General features: G+C 39.4%; 1 protein-coding gene across 1 annotated transcript in view; it reads left to right on the top strand.

The window, feature by feature from the left end:
* ASH1L (ASH1 like histone lysine methyltransferase) overlaps positions 1–20,937 on the top strand; it is a 162,897-nt gene that overhangs the window by 103,383 nt on the left and 38,577 nt on the right. The window contains 1 exon segment of the mRNA XM_008696570.2: positions 4,749–4,843. Within this exon segment, the coding sequence (XP_008694792.2) occupies positions 4,749–4,843 (95 nt within the window).

Below are 20,937 nucleotides of genomic sequence, written 5' to 3'. Positions count from 1 at the left end.
TTTTTTTTTTTTTTTTTTTTGAAGATTTTATTTATTTATTTGACAGAGAGACAGCCAGTGAGAGAGGGAACACAGCAGGGGGAGTGGGAGAGGAAGAAGCAGTCTCCTATCCGAGGAGCCTGATGTGTGGGGCTCGATCCCGGAACACCGGGATCACGCCCTGAGCCGAAGGCAGACGCTGAACGACTGCGCCACCCAGGCGCCCCAGAACTTAGTGCTTCTGATTGGCATCTGAAGTGGAGGTGGGGGCAGTCTGGTGGGACTGAGCCCTTAACCTGTGGGATCTGATGCTGTCTCCGGGTCGGCAGTGTCAAAATTAAGTTAAATTGTAAGACACCCAGCTGGTGTCACAGAGGATTGCTTGGTGTGGGGTTTCCCCACACATTTGGTGACCAGAAGTGTCAGAAGTAGAGTGTTCTATGTAAAAATAAAGGAGACACACAGGAAAGAAACTCACAGTTGGAAAGAACTGGATTTTTTTCCTTTTCTTTTCGTTTATCTTTTGTTTTGTTTTGTTTTCTACATAGGAAAGAAAAGACTGGGTTGTTTTCCTAAACAGGAATGTAAAACGCACTTTATATTATATATATGTATATGTATATAATATTCTGAATAATTTTCTAGCTAGGCCAACTAATGTATTTTTTTTTTACAAAAATTTGATTGTTTTTTTGTAGGCTTATAATCTATATTAACATTTATAGGGTGTTTTTCTAAACTTAAGACATTTAGAACAGTATACAAGTTAAAGAGTATTTCCTCCTAGTTTGCACAAGTATAGCCTATTAACTTGAGGGTTATAGAAAGAAAAGGTCTTTATCAGACATTCATTAGAGATACAGTATTTTTACACTTAAATCAGTTTGTTCAGTCCTGGTGATTAATTCTTATTTTGCTGGTCTTGAGTTAAGCAGTCTGCTTTCATAAATTGGTTTGTTTCTCAGATAAAAATGCCTTGGAAACTCTACTTCTGACCCTTTTTACAGTCTTAACAGGTGTCTGTTTGAGGTGATGCCTCCAGCTAATATTGAGGAGCCTGCAGCCGTAATTCGGTTCCCGATAGTATCATTGGTCAGAAATTACTGATGCAGCCCTGTACTGAAGCCTTTTTGATGTTTTCTTTTAGCTGTCTCAGTTTTTGCTTGTAGCTGAGGCTTTTGGACAATTGTATGGAAAAATCAGGAACCACCTTTAGATGGTAAGAGTGGTGGCATTGGTTACCTCTTAAGTTACCAGTAATCTCATAATTAAAATGGACATAGAGTCCTCAGTATAGTCACTCATACAGATTGAATCAGAAGTTCCTCAAAGAATGAAGACATATCACAGACAATTCTCTAGAATCTTCCAACATAGCCAGTAAAACCTATGCCATGATTGTCACCATATGACAAGGGTCTCCAAATCTGGAAGAAAAAGAAAGAAAAATCTTTCTTGATAAAAGGATAAAGTTTTGACAGTTATTTCAGTCCCTTATAGGAACAATAATATGCTTTTCTCCAAACCTAGAAATTCCCAATAGATAAAACATAATTCACATTAATAAAATACAACTTAACCTTTTGTTAACCTAGGAACTTGAACTTCTTTTTGATTTTCAGGTTCTCTTCACGTTATTTGTTTGCCGAACAGGACAGATTTTAGGATACTGATATGTTCATTAAGGTCTGGATTCTGCCAGAAATCCCCTTATCCTCCCTTTGATGAGGTGCTGGAGCAAGCCCTTGGTGTGACTCAGCAGCTGTCCGGGAAACTTAGAAGAAGGCATCTTAGTGGTTTCACTATTTGGGGCTTGGGGCCACGATGAGAGATGACAAGATTTGAAAATAATGTAGTAAATGAAGTCAAGACATGGTTACAGACAATATTTAAGATATACATCATAACTAGTAACAGTCATTATTAGGAATGCTCACTTTTTCTATTTTTTTCTTACATATCTGTATGCTTTTTCTCCCATTTGATGGTGGATTGGCCTGTTTGAATTTGATATCTCTGCATTGCATTCAAATGATAAATTATTAAAACTAGTAAACTACCAAAGAGAGAGAAAGCTGGACACAAATACTGAATGGGTTGCATTTATAAATAGAACATTATAGAAGGCAAATTACTTTCTTTTGATAAGAAAAGCACAAGGGTTTCATTTACACATATATACATAGAAATAGTAGTCTCATTCTGCAGCTTCAGCCATTGGTCAGAAGTAAACAGCTATCACAGAAACTTACTGTTCAGCTTACTCTATGTTGTGGCAGTTCTGTATCTGAAATGGTTACTTTCATTCCTATAGATTTTCTCCTGAGTGGTTTGAACTATTAGTGTCACACACACAGTGAATACCATGGAAAATGGCTAGGAGTGTTGAGAGTCTCCAAGACAATCTGACAGAGAGAGCCACATTCTCTCTCCGTTGACCCCTCTGCACAGCTCACATGGAACAAAGTATTGGAAAATGAGAGAGAGACTCCCATCCTGTTATCACCAACAAGGAAATCAGTGGTCATGCCTAAAATTAGAACCAGAATCAGACTTGGCCAAGAACGTAGGAAAAGGATTTCTTACATGATTGTCCTGTTTGTAGCGGAGCCACGGATCCTGGACATCAGCATTGCAGAATCAGGGGTGAAGTTGTTTTTGTTAAAGAATTGGTCAGTAATTGATGGGAGGTGCAATCAGGGGGGCTTGTATTTCATTTGGTAGTTTGAAGACTACAGCGCTACTGGTGACCCTGGATTTTTTTGTAGTCTTGTGTGTTCGCTGTCCTCGGGGTGCCCAGCATTGCCCTCCCTGATCGCCATCTGTTACCTGCTTGCAACCCTCGAGGAAGCAGGGTGAAATGTTGGGTTTGCTACCATTCCTGTTGCCACTAAATGGAACCTTTTATGTTCTCTATTTAATTTGCTTGGGTAAATCCTGAATCTGGTCAAGTATAGACCAAATTTTCTCTCTCAGAGTGCTTGGTTCTAGACACAGTTGCTTTCTTACCCTATTTGACTTTGATTCATGATGAAGAAATACAGTTTTTAGTTGGATTTAAAAAATTCATATCTCTGGGGTTCCTGGGTGGTTCATTCAGTGAAGCCTCTGCCTTCAGCTCAGGTCATGATTCCAGGGTCCTGGGATTGAGCCCCACGTTGGGCTCCGTGTTCGGCGGGGAGCTCACTTCTCCCTCTGCCAGCTGCTCCCCCTACTTGTGCTTGCTCACTGTCTCGCAAATAAATACATAAAATCTTAAAAGAAAAGAAACAAACAAAAGAATAGGACCTGGACTTAGTGACTGCTTAGTAATTGTTGAATAAATAAATGAGTGAACCAGTAGAAGGAACCAGTGTTCAAATTTAAGAACTTCAGGTTCTACAAATAACTTTTCTCACCTGCAAAATGTGTATTAGTATACCTGCTTGTTACAAGATAGAATAGACTTGTTTTTTAAAAAGCAGTATGTTGTGATTCATAGGGAAAAAATACATCAGCTTTGCCTTATTTACTGGAACTTAAAGGCAAAATCAGAGTAGACTAAGTAAGGCTCTCCTGAAACCCTTTTTTCTCTCTTTTTCTTCATTTCCTTTTTATTTCCTTCTCTTTTTTCCCTTTTATGTATTTGTGAAATATCTTAAGACTGATCTCATACCAAACATTTAGAAACACAGACCAGTAAGACAAGTAAAGGGGTAAGTCTATGGTGACATTGTGGAATAAAATAAAAGACTAGTCAGTGAGTAGGAGCTGGTCAAGAAACTGAGGTTTTTATCTTAAATCTCCTTAGTAGCTACTAAAATTAAGGTAAGTTACTTGACTTCATACAGCACCTGTTTTCAAATCTGTAAACTTAGAGCTAACATTTCTTCTTACCTGCTTCATGGAATTGATATAAATAATAACATGTGAAAGTAGTTTATGAACTATAAAACATCAGGGATGCCCAGCTGGCTCAGTTGAGGGAAGATGTGACTTTTGATCACTGGGTTGTGGGTTGAAGCCCCACGTTGGGTGTAGAGCTTACTTAAAAGATTAAAAAAAAAAAAAAATAGACATGCCTGGGTGGCTCAGTTGGTTTAACATCCAACTCTTGATTTTAGCTCAGGTCATGATCTCAGGGTCATGGGATCAAGCCCCGAGGCAGGCTCCGCACTCAGCAGGGAGTCTGCTTGTCCCTCTCTGTGTACTTCTCCCCCCAACTCGCGCTCTCTCAAAGAAATGAATAAATAAATAAAATCTTAAAAAAATAAATTTTGAAAATAATACATACATACTATAAATCATTGGCCAAGTATAAGGTCTGAAATTTAGGTTCCTTTTGCAGAACTGCTGGAAAATGCTAACATGGCTCTTTTTTATATGTAATTCCTAAAAGACAATTCCAAAAATATAGGTTCTAAAAATACATGAATGTACTTGATATCCCTCCCCCAAAACACATGCATTTAAAATTTAAGCCACTGTTAAAACAAATACTTATTTTTAAAAAGATTTTATTTATTTACTTGTCAGAGAGAGAGTACACACAAGCAGGGAAGCAGCAGAGTGAGAGGGAGAAGCAGAGTCCCCACTGAATAAGGATCGCAATGTGGGACTCGATCCCAGGACCCTGGGATCATGACCTGAGCCGAAAGTGGACGCTTAACAGACTGAGCCACCCAGGCGTCCCAAAAGAAAAACTCTTGACAGAGGATCTATTTTCTGTATTTGACCATAGGAAGAGATTTCATTGCCTCTGATTATTTTCCATTCTTTTCTGATCACAGCCCAAAGAGCCGATTGATCCAATTAAAGAAAGAGAAGCTGGAATACACTCCAGGAGAGCACGAGTATGGGTTGTTCCCAGCCCCCATTCATGTTGGTGAGTACTCAGCATACACAATATATTGCTAAGAGGAAATGGTATTTCTTGAGTTTGGATGAAACGTCTTCGTGTTCTTAATTCTGCATCTCCAATGGGGTCGAGCTCTTTCTTTACTATTTAATTTATACTCACTCTGAAGAATTCTGCAAATTCTTTGCTATCTAGGAGTCAAAATGACATAAATCTTTCTTACTCAAGTTTCAGTAATAAAAGACACTATGTCTGTAGCTTTTGAGTCCCTGAGTATGTCGTCTAGGAAAACCCAGCTATTCACCACTTCAGTTACAAATGTTTTCCACGTTCAGAAGGAGATGATTTATGGATATGTAATAATTAACAGAAGAGAAACCACTACTTTTCCTGATCATTTATCTGCTTGAAAATTGAGCAAGATTTATTCTTCTACTCATTTTGGGGAGGAAACATCAAGGCTTTGTTTAACATTGGGGTAATAGTGCCTTCTGGGATCCTACTGTTGAGCTTACCAGAAAAGTAACAGGTACCTAGAAGTCATCCTGGATTCCTCCCGTTCTGCCAGAGCTTCATCCAGTCCATTCCCCCCCCCCCCACCGAGTTCTGCTGTTGCTGTCCCTGTGGCACATCCCACTTGTCTGTAGACCCCATTGTCACTCTCAAGTGCATCCCACGCTGAACTTTGGCTCAGGCTCCTGCAGCAGCCTTCTGACAAGTGTCCATTTCCATTCCTGCTCCCCTCCACTTCACTCGCCACACAGTAAAGAAATGATCTTATAACTTAAGCTAGATTATACTTAAAACCTTACAGTGTTTTACTGTCAGAGTAAACTGTAAGCTCCTACTGTAGCTTCAGGCTCCACACTCAGTGGGGAGTCTGCTTTAGGATTCTCTCTCCCTCTGCCCCTCCCCCCCAATAAATAAATAAATCTTAAAAAAAAAAAGGAATGACCTGGTCCCTAACGACCCACCCCACCCCACCCCATCATCCCTGTCTCTCTGTTCCCATCTCTCCCTTACCTGCGGTTTGATGTCTTGCTGGTCTTCTCTCAGGTCCTAGAACAGACTAAGGCCTTTCCCATGAGAATATCAGTATGCTTATCATTCCCGCTGCCTAAAAAGCTATTCTTACTCTTCCCATGGTTGGTTTCTTATCCTTTAAGGATAAGCTTAATGTCAATATCCACTTAAATGTTATTTTCTTTAAAATAGTTTTCCTGATTGTTCCACCAAAGAGGGTCCCTCCCTTTATATCACAGCACTCTGTTCATTTCTTTCTATAATTCGTGATTACTCTGTTTCCTCATTAGTTATCTGTCTCGCTCATTAGATTATAAGCTCCAGTTGCAGGATCATTTGTCTCCCTTATTTTCCCTTGATTTCCTAGTGCCCGATACATAATAGAAGTTTAACAAATACATGTACAAATGAAAGTAAAGGAGGAGAAATCAGGACTACCTATTGAATTGGAGGTGACAGGAGCAGCTTACTTATGTAGTAGATGTAGACCCTATGCATTACAGTGTTCTCTTTAAACTATGACTCTCTTGACCCTCATGAATACGGGACTCTTCTCTGTGTTATGATTATCGAATCCCCTTTTTCTCCCCAGAGGACCCAGCACCAGCAGTGTATTTAAAGGAGCAAGCATAGACGACACGTTCTGCAATAAAGATTAGTTTGCTTTAATTATTCTGTACTGGGTGGATGGAGAATGGTTTAACTCCAACATGAAGTTCCAAGGTTTAGTTCTCTTACCTTAATGAAGGTAAGAGTAAGTTCCACATTCTCTGGGATTACTGCCAAGGTTCTTCTGAAAGAGCGTTTTGTTGTGACTAGTGATGTCATAGCACTGGAAGCAGAGTCTCAGCAGATTTAGCTGTTTCTTAGAATCTGATAATGATAAATAGGCTTAGAAAAGAAGTCATTTAAAAGACCTGTTTAAAGAAAAACATGACCATTTTGGTTTTATCCTGTCTGGGATCTAACTTAAGTCTTAGAGTGAAGCTCTAACTATTCAAGGGGATGAAGGTGTCTGTTCATTCCAAGGAAGATAGGAAGAATAATAGGCCAGTATTTCTCTCACATCTCTGGCACAAATAGTGGTTAAGAGGTCCAGAATAGAAATCCCTTAATTTAAATAAAGATTTTATCTCCACATCCCCATTTTAATGTCCCACTAAGACTAATTTGTACTCAGTGGTCTGCAAAGTGAGTAAACAATGGAAAAATCTACCCATGTGTAAGTGGGTCTTTTCTCCTGGGAAACAGGATTTAAAATTATGCTTTTGAAAGGTGTGTATGTTTTTACTGAACAGTGCTATTTTGTTGTTCAACTAATAGTTTATGATTAGGATAGGGTAGTGAGCCAGTTAGTTGCTCTGAATAGGTCATTTCCAGTATCATGTAAATAAAGAGCATGACTTTGAGTCAGCCAGACCTGGGTTCATCTTTGTCTTTGCTGTATTAATTATATGAATAAAGTAGTTATATAAATAAAATAATAATGCATCTAACCGCTGATAGAGTCAGAATCAATAAATGGAAAATCATTTATTAACTAAGGAAATCAAGTTTCTTTATCTCATTAGAGAAGTGCATTTCAAATAAAATTTTACTTTTCATGATACTTATCAAAATGTATATTATACCCTTAAAGTTATAGTCGATTGATTTTTAATGAGAGTGCCATGACAGTTGAATGAGGAAAGCATGGTCTTTTCAGTAGATGGTTCTGTGATAACTGGATATATACATACAAAAGGTTGAAGTTGGACCCTTGCCTCACACCATATAAAAAAATTCACTCGAAATGGATCATCAACCTAAATATAACAGCTAAAACTATAAAACTCTTGAAGAAAACATAGGAGAAAATCTTCATGACCTTGGATGGGGCGATAATTTCTTAGTTATAACACCAAAATCCTGTGCAACAAAAGAAAAAGACACAAATTGAACTTGGTCAATATTTATAACTTTTGTGCTTCAAAAAATACCATCGAGAAAATGAAAAAACAATGCACAGAATGGGACAAATATTTGCAAGTTATGTATCAAGAGACTTGTATCCAAAAACCCATACATACAAAGAACCATTGAGACTCAGTATTAAAAAGACAACACAATTTTTTAAGTGGGTAAATTATTTGAGTAGACATTTCTCCAGAAGAAATATACACATGGCCAATAAACACGTGAAAAGATGCTCAACGTCATTAGTCATTAGGGAAATGGAAATCAAAACCACAATGAGATACTACCTCACACCCACTCGGATGGCTTTAATTAAAGGATTGATGGATAATGTGAAGAAATTGGAAACCTGGAAACCTCATACATTGTTGGTGGGAATGTGAACTGGTCTAACCCTCTTTGGAAAACATTTTGGCAGTTCCTCAAAAAGTTAAACATATAGTTGCCATATGACCCAGCAATTCTGCTGCTAGGTATCCACCCAATAGAATTGAAAACATATGTCCACCCAAAACTTACACAGAAATCTTCATACCAGCAATATTCATAATAGCCAACAGGTGGAAGCAACCCAGATTTCCCACAGTGAATAAATGGATTAACAAAATGTGGTCTTTGCATACAATGGGATGTTCTTTGGCAATAACAAAAAATGAGGTATGAGGGTTGCCGGGTTGGCTCAGTCGGTTAAGCTTCTGCCTTTGGCTCAGGTCATGATCCCAGGGTCCTGGGATCGAGCCCCACGTCGGGCTGCCTGCTCCGCGGGGAGCCTGCTTCTCCCTCTCCCTCTGCGGTTCCCCCTGCATGTGCACTCTCTCTGTCAAATAAATAAAATCTTAAAAAAAAGAAAAGAAATGAGGTACCAAGACAGGTAACAACATGAATGAAGTGTGAAAACATTACTCTGTATAAAAGAGGATAGTCACAAAATGCCATATGCTTTATGATTCCTTTTTTTTTTTTTTTTTTTTTTTTTTAAGATTTATTTTCTCCGTAATCTCCATACCCAATAGGGGCTCAAACTCACAACCTCGAGATCAAGAGTCACACACTCCATCGCCAGCCGGGTGCCCCAAAGTCTGGATTTTTTTAAATTAGGTCCCTACCTGTCTCATTTTAATAGGGTTTTCATTTTATTGAATTTTATTTGTGACAATGTTTTATTTGGTGTATTTTTTTTTAAAGATTTTTTTTTATTTATTTATTTGACAGAGATAGAGACAGCCAGCGAGAGAGGGAACACAAGCAGGGGGAGTGGGAGAGGAAGAAGCAGGCTCACAGCAGAGGAGCCCGACGTGGGGCTCGATCCCATAACACCGGGATCAGGCCCTGAGCCGAAGGCAGACGCTCAACCGCTGTGCCACCCAGGCGCCCCTGGTGTATTATTTTTTAAATAAGCTCAGTGCCCAATGTGGGGCTTGAGCTCAAGCCCCTGAGATCAAGAGTTAAGCGCTGGACTGACTTTGCCAGCCAGGTGCTCCTGTAGAGATTTATTTTAAGGTCTTGGGTCACACTGTTGTGGCTACTGGGAAGTCCAAAATCTACAGGGCAGGCCCGCAGCGTGGGGACCCGGGGGAGGGTTGATTTCACAGCTCAGGAAATAGGAGGGCAGTCTACTGATAGAATTCCTTGTGGAGGTCAGTCTCTTCAACTGTTTGGATGAATCCCACGCATGCACATTATGGAGGGTAATCTGCTTGACTCACAATCTAGTGATTTAAATGTTAATTTCATCAAACAATTACCTTCACAGACACATCTAGAATAATGTTTAACCAACTATCTGTGCACTGTAACCTAGCCAAGTTGACACAGAAAATTAACTGTCACCAGAACTCCATGTACTAAAACCCACTGCACTGCATAGTATACTTAAAAAGAATGTGTTTTATGGTATGTGAATTATGCCTCAGAAAAGCTGTTACCTTGAAAGTAGTTATGTTGTTTTAATCAGGCGTATATTAATCAAAATTATAGTGATTACACAATGCAAAAGAAAAATTTTAATGTTTTGAGTCTTATGGTCACAGGTATTTTTCCTTATTTAAATTCAATTAATTAACATATAATGAATTATTAGTTTCAGAGGTAGAGGTCAGTGATTCATCAGTCTCATTGTAATACCCAGTACTCATTATATCACATGCCTTCCTTAATCTCTATCACTGAGCTACGCCATCCCTCACAGGCACTTTTAAATGTGAATTGACTTGATTTACTGTAACTAGGTACTACTCAGTGACAGTGAGAAGAGCAAAGCCATCCCACTCATTTCTAGAAAACAGGTATCTGTAGAAAGAAGGAAACAATAAAGAATAAAAGTCAATAAAATATGAAACAGACAATAAGGAAACAAGTTCAAAAAGAGCAACAAAATTGATAACCTCTAGATACAACGAACAAGAAAAAATAAGAGATCACACAAATTATCAGTGTCTGTACTGTAGGTCCTGTAGTTATTAAGAGGCCAATAAGGAAATGTTAGGAATAACTTTATGCTAACATTGCTAAATGTTGGAAGCTACCAAGATGTCCTTCCATAGGTAAATGGATAAACTGGTACAGCCAGATAATAGAATATTATTTAGCACTGAAAAAGAAATGAGATGTCAAGCCCTAAAAAGACATTGAGAAACTTTAAAATCATTCTACTAAATGAAAGAGGTCAATCTGAAAAGGCTACATACACAGTGTATGATTCCAACTATATGACATTCTGGAAAAGGCAAAACTGGAGACTTCAGTAGTGTCAGCAGTTGAGGGTAAAAGAGGGATGAATCAGCGAGCACAGAGATTTTTAGGTCAGGGGAACTGTTCTGTGTGATAGAGTAATGGTTGGATACATGACGTTGATACATTTTTTCCAAAGCCATAGAATATACAAGACCAAGAGCAAACCCTATCATAAACTGTGGACTCCAGTGATAATGACAGAAAACTTTTAGACTCCATACTCTAGTCAGACATTGCAGAAAAAACTGTTACCCTACCCACACTCATACCAGCAGGTGCCCATGGCAGAGCCTCGGCTTCCATCCCCAGCAGGCAGTAATAAGGTATGCCAACCTGGCCCCTGACCTGTCTGATATCAGAGGAAGGCTCATGGGAGTCAGGACTTTGACCACACTCCAGTAGTGACATGGCCACTTCCCCCATCCCCAGCAGTAGCAACCTGCCAACACTCGGGTTCCAGTGGAGGCTAAGTGGGGAACTCCCAACTGGTAATCACTGAACATCTTACTCGCTTCCCTTGCTGGAGCAGTTTTGGAAAAGGCCAGCCAAAATAGAAGATTTATGTAAAATCGAGAACCTGGTAACATAATACAGAAATGTCTAGGTTTAAACTGAAAATCATATGTTGTACTAAGAACCAGGGAGATCTTAAACTGAATTTTTTTTAAGATTTTATTTATTTGGAGAGAGCAAGACAGAGCACACACAAGCATGGGGAGGGGCGGAGGGAGAGAGATGAGCAGACTCCCTGAGGCAGAGCTCAGTCCCAGGACCCTGGGATCATGACCTGAGCCAAAGGCAGACGCTTCACCGACTGAGCCACCCAGGCACCCCTTAAACTGAATTTTAAAAGGCAGTCAATACATGCCAACACCAAGATGTTAGAATTACCTGGCAAAGATTTTAAAGTATTTAGATTTTTAAAAAACTACCCCACACATACACACACTTCAACAAGTAATAATATGCTTGAAGCATGAAAACAATAGAAAGCCTCAGCAAGGAAATAGACTGAGTCGGATTCTAGAATTGAAAGATGCAGTAGCTGCTGTTAAGGCTTAGGGATCTGCTCAGCAGCAAGATAAAGGAGGCACAGGAAGGAATCAGTCCCATCTGAACAAAAGAGAAAGTAGACCTAAAAAAGACAGAGTCTGTGGGATCATGACAAAAGGGTGAAAATTTTATCCTCCTTATGCTGGAAGGAGGAAAGAAACACGGAGATGAAAAACTACTTGAGTAAATAATGGCTGAAAACTTCGCAGATTTGGCAGGAGACATGAAGCTACTGATGGAAGTCAGTGATCAAACCCAACAGGACACACTCGAAGAGACCACTGCGGAGGCACATCCGAGTCCAACCTCACACTAAAGAGACAACAGTTGTAAAACTGTGAGAGAGAAATGAATCTCTGCCTATAGGGATAAGGCAGTTCAGACGATAGTGGATTGCTCATCTGAATCCAGGGAAATGGCACATTTTTCAAGTGCTGAAAGAAAAAGTGTCTAGCCAGAATTCTAAACCCAGTGAAAGTATCCTTCAGGAATTAAATGGGAATCAAAGCCTTCCTAGATGAAGGATAATATCTAAAAGAGTATGTTGCCAGTAGACCTACTCTGTGGGTAAAGGAAGGTCTCTAAACAAAAAAGAAATACCAGAAGGGACCTTGGAACATCTGGAAAGCAGACAGAACAGTAAGTACATTTATAGGCGTATACAGTAGGCTTTCCTTCTCCTTTTGAGTCTTCTAAGTAACTCTTTAATAAACGAAGCAAAAAATTTTAACAACATATTGAGGCATAATTCACATATCCTACAGTTCACCCATTTTAAGCATACAGTGGTTTTGGTTCATTACATTATTCATGTTTTTAAGTTGTAGTAAAATATATGTAACTTACTATTTGTATTTTTCGTTTCTGTTTCTCACTGTAGGGTTCAGTGGCATTGAGTACATTCACATTATTGTGCGACCATAACTCCATCCCTCTCCAGAACTTTTTCATCATCCCAAACTGAAACTCTGCCCATTAAATAATAATTGCCCATTCCCCCAACCCCTGGTAACTACTGTTCTTCTTTTTATTCCTATGAATTTGACTATTTTTAGGTACCTCATATAGTGGAGTCATTACAATATCTGTCCTTTGGGGGTCTAACATATTTCACTTAGTATAATGTGCATAAGGTGGTTCTTCTGTATTGTAGCATATATGAGAATTTCATTCCTTTTTAATGCTGAATAATATTCCTTTGTTTACACACACACTCCATATTTTGTTTATCCATTCATCCACCGATGGACATTTCTGTTGTCTCCTCCTTTTTGCAGTTGTGAATAATGCTGCTATGAACATTGGTTTACAATTCTCTGTTGAGGACCCCGCTTTCAGTTCTTTTGTCTCTATACCCAGAAGTGGGATTGCTGGCTCATATGGTGAGTCTACAGTTAATTTTTGGGAACTGCCTTACTGTTTCCCACAGTGGCTGCGCCACTTTTCTATCCCCACCAGCAGTTCTTGAGAGTTCCGTTTCTCCACATCCTCAGTAACACTTGCCATTTTCTGTTATTTTTTTCATAATAGCCATCCCGATGGGTGTGCAATGGTATCTTATGTGGTTTGACTGGCATTTCCCTAACAGTGATGTTGAGCATCTCTTCATGTACTTTTGGCCATTTGTATGTCTTCTTTAGTGAAATGTGTATTCAAGTGCTTGTCCACTTTTGAATTTAGTCTTTTTTCCTTGCTCTTGAGCTTTAGGAGTTCTGTATATATTCTGGGTATTAATTACTTACCAGATACATGATAAATAGAATATCTTTATGATATGGACAGGGAAGATCACAAAATGTATAAATACCAGAAGAAAAGATTAATAAATTTAATTACATTAACTACTATAAAAGAGCAGCTCTAATAATCAGGGTTGAATATGGTTGTTTACGATAGCTATGTTAAAATTACAGATTTTTAAGTAAGCTTAAGAATGAGGCAAATGGGGGTTGCACCTGGCTGGCTCAGTCAGTAGAGCACACGACTCTTGATCTTGGGGTCATGAGTTTGAGCCCCATGTGGGGTATAGACCTTACTTGGATAAATAAACCTTAAAAAAAAAAAAATTGAGGCAAATGGCTTAATTTGGTTGAGAGGATTCAGTTTCAGGTGGGAGAAATGACACATGAGAATGTGAAAGCAGGAGGGAGCTAGTTGTATTTAGGAAATTGTGCTGGTACAGCCATTATGGAAAACTGTATGGAGGATCCTCAAAAAATTAAAAATAGAATGATCATGTGATCCAGCAACTCCACTTCTGGGAATATACCCAAAGGAAATGAAAACACTAGCTCAAAAAAATATCTGCACCCCCATGTTCATAGCAGCATTATCTACAATAGGCAAGAATGGAAACAACCTCTAGGTGTCCATCAAGGGATGACGGATAAAGAAGAGGCAGTATATATATGCAATAGAATATTACTCAGCCTTGTTAAAAAAGAGGGGAAAGAAAAGGCAAGAAGAGAGTCTTGCCATTTGAGACAACATGGATGAACCTTGAGGGCATTATGTTCAGTGAAATAAGCCAGACAAAGACCAAGACTTTATAACCTCACTTATATGTGAAATCTAAAAAACAAAAACTCAGAGAGCAGGGCAGCAGGGCTCCTGACCGGCTCAGTCGAACGCATGCGACTCTTGATCTGGGGCTTGTGGGTGTGAGCACTGTGTTGGGTGTAGAGATTACTTTAAAATATGATAATAATAAAGCAAAAATCTGTTTTAAAAGGGCAGGATGGCGGCGGTTGATCATCTTTGTGGTTACCAGAAGTGAGGGGAGTGAGGATGGGTAATAGGAGAAAAGTGGTCGAAAGTTGAAACTCCAGTTACAAGATAAGTATGTGCTAAGGATATACACTGCGGCATGACAACTGCAGCCAACACGCTGTATGCTGTATGTGAAAAATGTTGAGAGTAAATCCTAAGAGTTCTCATCACAAGGAAAACGTATTTTTTTCTTTTTCTGCTTCTTTTTGTTGTATCTATAAGAGGTGGTAGATGCTAACTGAATTTACAGTGGTAATCGTCTCACAGTACCTGCAAGCCAGTCTGTGACACTGCACCGTGAACGAGCACCATGACGTATGCGGTTACATCTCAGTAAAACTGAGGGGAAATGAATTAGTATACCAAGCAGAAAGAAAGAAAGAAAGGAAAGAGAATTGATGCTTAGCAAGAGCATAATTCAAGAAAGAGTGGGGACAGTGGGGATTAAGGGAGCACTTGTCCTGAAACAAAACAGCAGGGAAGGTGATAGTGCTGCTTCATAGTGTTGAAAGAAAACAGTAGGTGCGCCCGGCTGGCTCAGTCCGAGGAGCAGGTGACTCTTGATCTCAGGGTTGTGAGTTGGAGCCCCACGTTGAGTGTAGAGCTTACTAAAAATAAAAAAATCTTAAATAAATAATTAAATGAATGAATGCATGAATGAATAAGAACAGTTGGGCCATGTCTCAAAGCTTATGCCGTGGAATACGTGTTTGCATTCATTCATTCGGAAAATACTTCTTCAATACCTACTTTTGATCAGGCAGTTTTCTAGTTTCCTGTAAGTATCCTTGATCATTACTTGTAACCTCCTTGATGGCACACATTTCATTGATCCACTGCTCCTTTCAGTGAGATAGTACCACAGGATTTTAGGGGGGATTCCCGGACAATTTACACAGAATAACAAAGACAAAATGAGTCATTGTTATCTGTTTGTAGAGTGATATTCTAACCCAGTCCTCAGATCATATATAAACAAGCTGAGCTTTATCTGAAGTCAATCACTTTATTCTTGTCTAAGAAAAAAAAAAAGGCCAAAGTTTTGTCAGAGTTTAAGATGTCTTCTGGAAAAGGAGATTGTTACCTTTCTCCTTTCTGTTGAGTACCTCCCTCACCTTTGAGTTCCTAGCTACCTAATTAACAGTGGAGTGTGTTTGTGGAGATGTTCTGCCTCCGAGTCCTCTATTCATTTCCTGTTCATGTTAGGATTGATTTTGTGAAAGAAAATCATGACTTCCCCCTTTTCGATTTCAAGGTCAATACAGGCTTTAGAGCTTCTGTAGTGTCTGTCCTCTTTAAAATGACTTTATTGCACAAATTCAGTTTTCTTTTAAAGAGAAAAGTGAAGGATTTCTTTGCTCCTTCCCTAGAGAGAAGTGGCAGCACTTGAGATCTCAAGGCATTAACACACAATAAGAAAAATCCGCAAAAGATATGATTTCATCTTATTTTCACATGGATATAGTGATTTTAAAAATGGGGACTAGCTAAAGAATCTTTTTTTTTTTTTTTTAAATGAGATGTTCCTGAATAGATTCCGCTGAGGTATTCTCTCCAGCAGAATTTGATTAAGAAAATCTCTTCAGATAGGTCTTACTTCTTAGAAATGAATCCGAACTGTCTCTGGTTTTAGAAATCTTAAAGGAAAGGAAAGAATGAGCCATCATTTCATCCCCTGGCTCTTAGGATGTGAATTACAGTACAGGAACACAAATAATGCCAGGAAAGGCACCGGAACAGCTGTTAACCACCAGCATTTCAACCAAATGAACTTAAAAGTCACTTGGCTTCATTCCACGGTGCATCCCGTCCACCAAGTGGAAAGTTGTTCTGAAGAGCTGTGCAAAAGGGAAGGCTTTTCTGGACAGAAGTGTGAAAAGATAAGGAAGGGTTAGCTTGGGGCGCCTGGGTGGCATAGCGGTTAAGCGTCTGCCTTCGGCTCAGGGCGTGATCCCGGCGTTACGGGATCGAGCCCCACATCAGGCTCCTCCGCTATGAGCCTGCTTCTTCCTCTCCCACTCCCCCTGCTTGTGTTCCCTCTCTCACTGGCTGTCTCTATCTCTGTCGAATAAATAAATAAAATCTTAAAAAAAAAAAAAAAAAAAAAGGAAGGGTTAGCTTATCATCTTTTGGGGGATTTGGAAAAGGGTCATTGGTGCTGACTGGTTAAGACTGTTTCTGGAGAAGGTTTAAACTGCTATTAGGTTAGATATAATAAGGCCTAGTTTGGTGATTTGGCTTAGCACAAGTGACTCCATTCGGGGTCTGTTCTCTCTTTTTAATACATCTATGGAGACTCATTGGTAGCAAAATTCAAGATGTTGGATTGTGGGAAAAATTTTATCTTTGGTTAGTTGAGGTAGATCAAGGTGCTTTCTTAAAAAGAGAAAGTATTCTTTTTAAAAAAAAAAAGATTTATTAATTTATTTTGGAGAGAGAGCGCCCAGGGGAGGGGGCAGAGGGAAAGAATATCCAGGCAGACTCCCACTGAGTACAGAGCCCGACTTGGGGCTGCACCTCATGACCTATGAGATCATGACCCTGAGCACTAAACTGCCTGAGCACCCAGCTACCCCAAGAAAGTATTGTTTTATTTTTTTTTTAATTTTTTTTAAAGATTTTATTTATTTATTTGAGAGAGGGAGAGTGAGCACAAGTAGGGGGAGCAGCAGGCAGAGGGATGGATAAACAGGCTCCCCACTGAGCAGGGAGCCCAATGCGGGACTCGGTCCGAGGACCCTGAGATCATGACCTGAGCCAAGGGCAGACACTTAACAGACTGAACCACCCAGGCGCCCCATCGAGAAAGTATGCTTTTTAAAAAAAATTCATAACTTACTGGCTTCTCCTTCACTCTTTTATACCTTCTACAGAAAATACATTAGATGTTGCGGGCAAAAAAAAGGAGTTAACCCTTTACATTAAGAGGTTTATCCTATCTTCTGAGGACCAATTTTGGCTTTTTAAAAAACTGTATTTGCATTGTTACTAAGAAACAGTGAATACATACTTGCAAAGCAGTTGTTGTAATAGAAAAGGGTATGAATTAAAAGATAAAGCTCCCCTTTCCCAGAGATATAATAATTTAGTATATACCCTTTCAAACTTTTTTCCTTTATATGTATGTCTTTCTTCCCAATTATCATATGATTTCTCTCATCTATAGAACATAAGAACTAGGATGATCGGTAGGGGAAGAAAGGGATAAAGAAAGGGGGGGTAATCAGAAGGGGGAATGAAGCATGAGAGACTATGGACTCTGAGAAACGAACTGGGGGCCTCAGAGGGGAGGGGAGCAGGGGAATGGGATGGACCGGTGATGGGTATCAAGGAGGGCACGTATTGCATGGTGCACTGGGTGTTATACGCAACTAATGAATCATCGAACTTTGCATCGAAACCAGGGATGTACTGTATGGTGACTAACATAATATAATTTTTAAAAATTAAAATAAATAAATAAATAATAAAATAAAATAATAAGTTATCAAACCAAAAAAAAAAAAGTATGTCTTCCAGCAATTTACTATAAAATTTTTCAATAAACAAAAAATTATGGGGCACCTGGGTGGCTCAGTCAGTTCAGCAGCCTACTCGATCTCAGATCAGGTCTTGATCTCAGGGTCATGAGTGCAAGCCCGGGGTTGGGCTCCACACTGGGCATAGAACCTATTTTTAAAAATTTAAAAATTAAAAAATAAGCAAAAAATTGAAAAAACTCTACAGTGAATGTGCAATATCCCATCGCTTACATTTTGTCACTAACATTTGACCTTGATTTATTGTGTATTTATCTATCCATACGTTAATTCATCTTGTTTCTGGGTGCACTCCAAAGTAAATTGCAGACAGTGATACACCCCCCCCCCCAAATACTTCAGTGTACATATCAGAACCAAGGTCTCAGTGTTTGTTTACAGATTTTTCTTTTGAGGTGTATTTACCGTCAATAAAATCCATATATCTTTTTTTTTAAGATGTATTTATTTATTTTTAGAGAGAGCAGGGGGAGGAGCAGAGGGGGAAGGAGAATCTCAAGCAGACTTCTCACTAAGTGCAGAGCCCGATGCAGGGCTCGATCCCATGACACTGAGATCACGACCTAACCAAAACAAAGAGTCGGCCACCCAACCAACTAAGCCACCCAGGCCCCCAATCTTTTTAAGATTTATTTATCCATTTGAGCGAGAGACAGAGGTTGAGCACGTGCAAGGGGAGGGGCAGAGGGAGGGGTAGAGAATCTCAAGAGGACCCCATGGAGCCAGTGAGAGACTCGCAGCTTCACAACCCTGAGATCGTGACCTGAGTCAAAATCAAGAGTCAGTTGTTCAACGCGCTCAGCCACCTAGACCCCCCTGAAATGCATAAATCTTAAATCCACGTTTCTGTGTTTTTTTTTTTTTCATATACCTGCATAACCCAGCTCATCCTCAAGAACAGAGTCCTCGGGGCGCCTGGGTGGTTCAGTCGGTTGAGTGTCTGCCTTCAGCTCAGGTCATGATCCCGGGGTCCTGGGATCCAGCCCTGTGTTGGGCTCCTTGCTCAGCGGGGAGCCTGCTTCTCTCTCCACCCCTCACCCTGCTTGAGCTCTCTCTCTCTTTCACTCTCTCCCAAATAAAGAAACTTAAAAAGAAAGGAAGGAAGGGAGAAAGGGAGAGAGAGAGAAAGAAAAGAACAGCAGCCTTGCCCAGAAAGTGCCCTCATGCCCTTTCCCAGGCTGTCCCTGCCACATATAGCTCTTTAATGTTACAAAGTATTTTTTTTGAATGAGCCCATGCTGTATTTTTTTTTAATATTTTATTTATTTATTTGACAGAGAGACGGCCAGTGAGAGAGGGAACACAAGCAGGGGGAGTGGGAGAGGAAGAAGCAGGCTCCCAGCAGAGGAGCCTGATGTGGGGCTCGATCCCAGAACCTTGGGATCATGCCCTGAGCTGAAGGCAGACACTTAACGACTGAGCCACTCAGGCGCCCCTGTATTATTTATTTATTTGTTTGTTTGTTTGTTTGTTTGTTTGTTTTTGCAACTTGGAAAGTGTTTCCATATGAGTAAATATAGACCTCATTGTATTTCTCTAGCTGCATATCTCATTATTTGGATGTACCACAGTTTGCTTACCTTTGATAAACTTTACGTTGTTTCCACTTTTTCATTGTAGACTCTGTAGTTACACATTCAGCTTTGCTTCCCTATCAACAAGTAGACTCTGGTCTTCTACCAACTGTAACCACAAAATCTTTTTATATTACGTTAACTCCACAAATTATTTCTTCCATGATACACTTGTAATCCATGCTGCTGAATACTCGGATTTGTCAAATAAACTCAATACATATTATATGTTAACATAAATAGCATATTTTTATGAGAAATAACTTTTCCAAAGAAAAATTTCATGAGAAAAGTCTTTATTTTACATTTTTGCAAATCTCTTTGATGTCTAGCTTAATATAAGAACTGGATTTTCTAATCTATTTTTGCGTTCAATCTATTATGATATTACTTTGGTTTAAGTACATGAAGAAATCTCTCCTCACGCAGCTAATAAGTTATAAAAAGATAGGAATATTTTAATAATTGCAGATAATTCTTCTTTGACACTCTAGCAAAAATATAAATGTAATAGTTCCTTAAAGGTGAGTTGCAATGTGGAGTATGAAATCAATTAACTTTTTGTATTCTGTTACATTAAAGTCTATTGATCTCTCTCAATTTAAATGGATTTTTACCCATGTGTGATTTTTATCACTTTGTGTGTTGGTCATTAAGAAAGTCTGATTCACTGAATTGTGTTGCTCTTCCATTCCCTGTGTGCATCCAAAACCATTCTCATTTGTCAGTCTTCCCACTTATTTCATGAGGAAAATTTAAGAGTTGGAAAACTAAAGATTCTCATGGTAGTGGATACAAGTTTTCCAAAATTCCAGTATTCACTTCAAACTCAAATTTTATCACTGAAAACAGATACGTTCAGTTGTTTGTTGAAGTAACAAGCTCACTTCACTCATTTTCACTTCCTAAGTCCGAATAACCGTACTTTGTCAGTTATTCTTTCAAGTACAGTTGGTATATTCCATGGAAGAAGCTGGCCCAGCTCGCCTTTCTGTCTGCACATGCGTATTTCCTGGACACAGCCACCAAGGGTGCAGCGCAAGTGCTCTGCGCATACTCCATTGTGCCTTGCAGAATATTAACATTTCTGACTTGTGGGTCAAGATTTAATACACTTTTTATAACTTCATCAAAAGCATTCTTAATGTTTAATGCTTGTATGATGCTGGCGTGGTTCATTTCTGTTCGTTTCATTCTTCTAGAACAGTTTCCTGCTGCTTGCCTTGATTCCTACTAAGATGCCAGCAGTCCTATCCACCATTGCTTTTACACCATTAATACAAATGTCAGCGTAGTGAAAATGTCATATAACATCTTAGTAGTATTAGTATAGTAGTAGGTATATAGTACTTAGTAGTATTAAGACAATCTTTAGGGGCGCCTGGGTGGCACAGCGGTTAAGCGTCTGCCTTCGGCTCAGGGCGTTGATCCTGGCGTTCTGGGATCGAGCCCCACATCAGGCTCCTCCGCTATG

Source organism: Ursus maritimus, unplaced genomic scaffold (assembly GCF_017311325.1).
Source record: "Ursus maritimus isolate PB19 unplaced genomic scaffold, ASM1731132v1 scaffold_2, whole genome shotgun sequence".
Classification (NCBI taxonomy): Eukaryota; Metazoa; Chordata; class Mammalia; order Carnivora; family Ursidae; genus Ursus; species Ursus maritimus.
The sequence above is the reverse complement of the archived record's forward strand: the minus strand, read 5'-3'. Positions and strand labels throughout refer to the sequence as shown.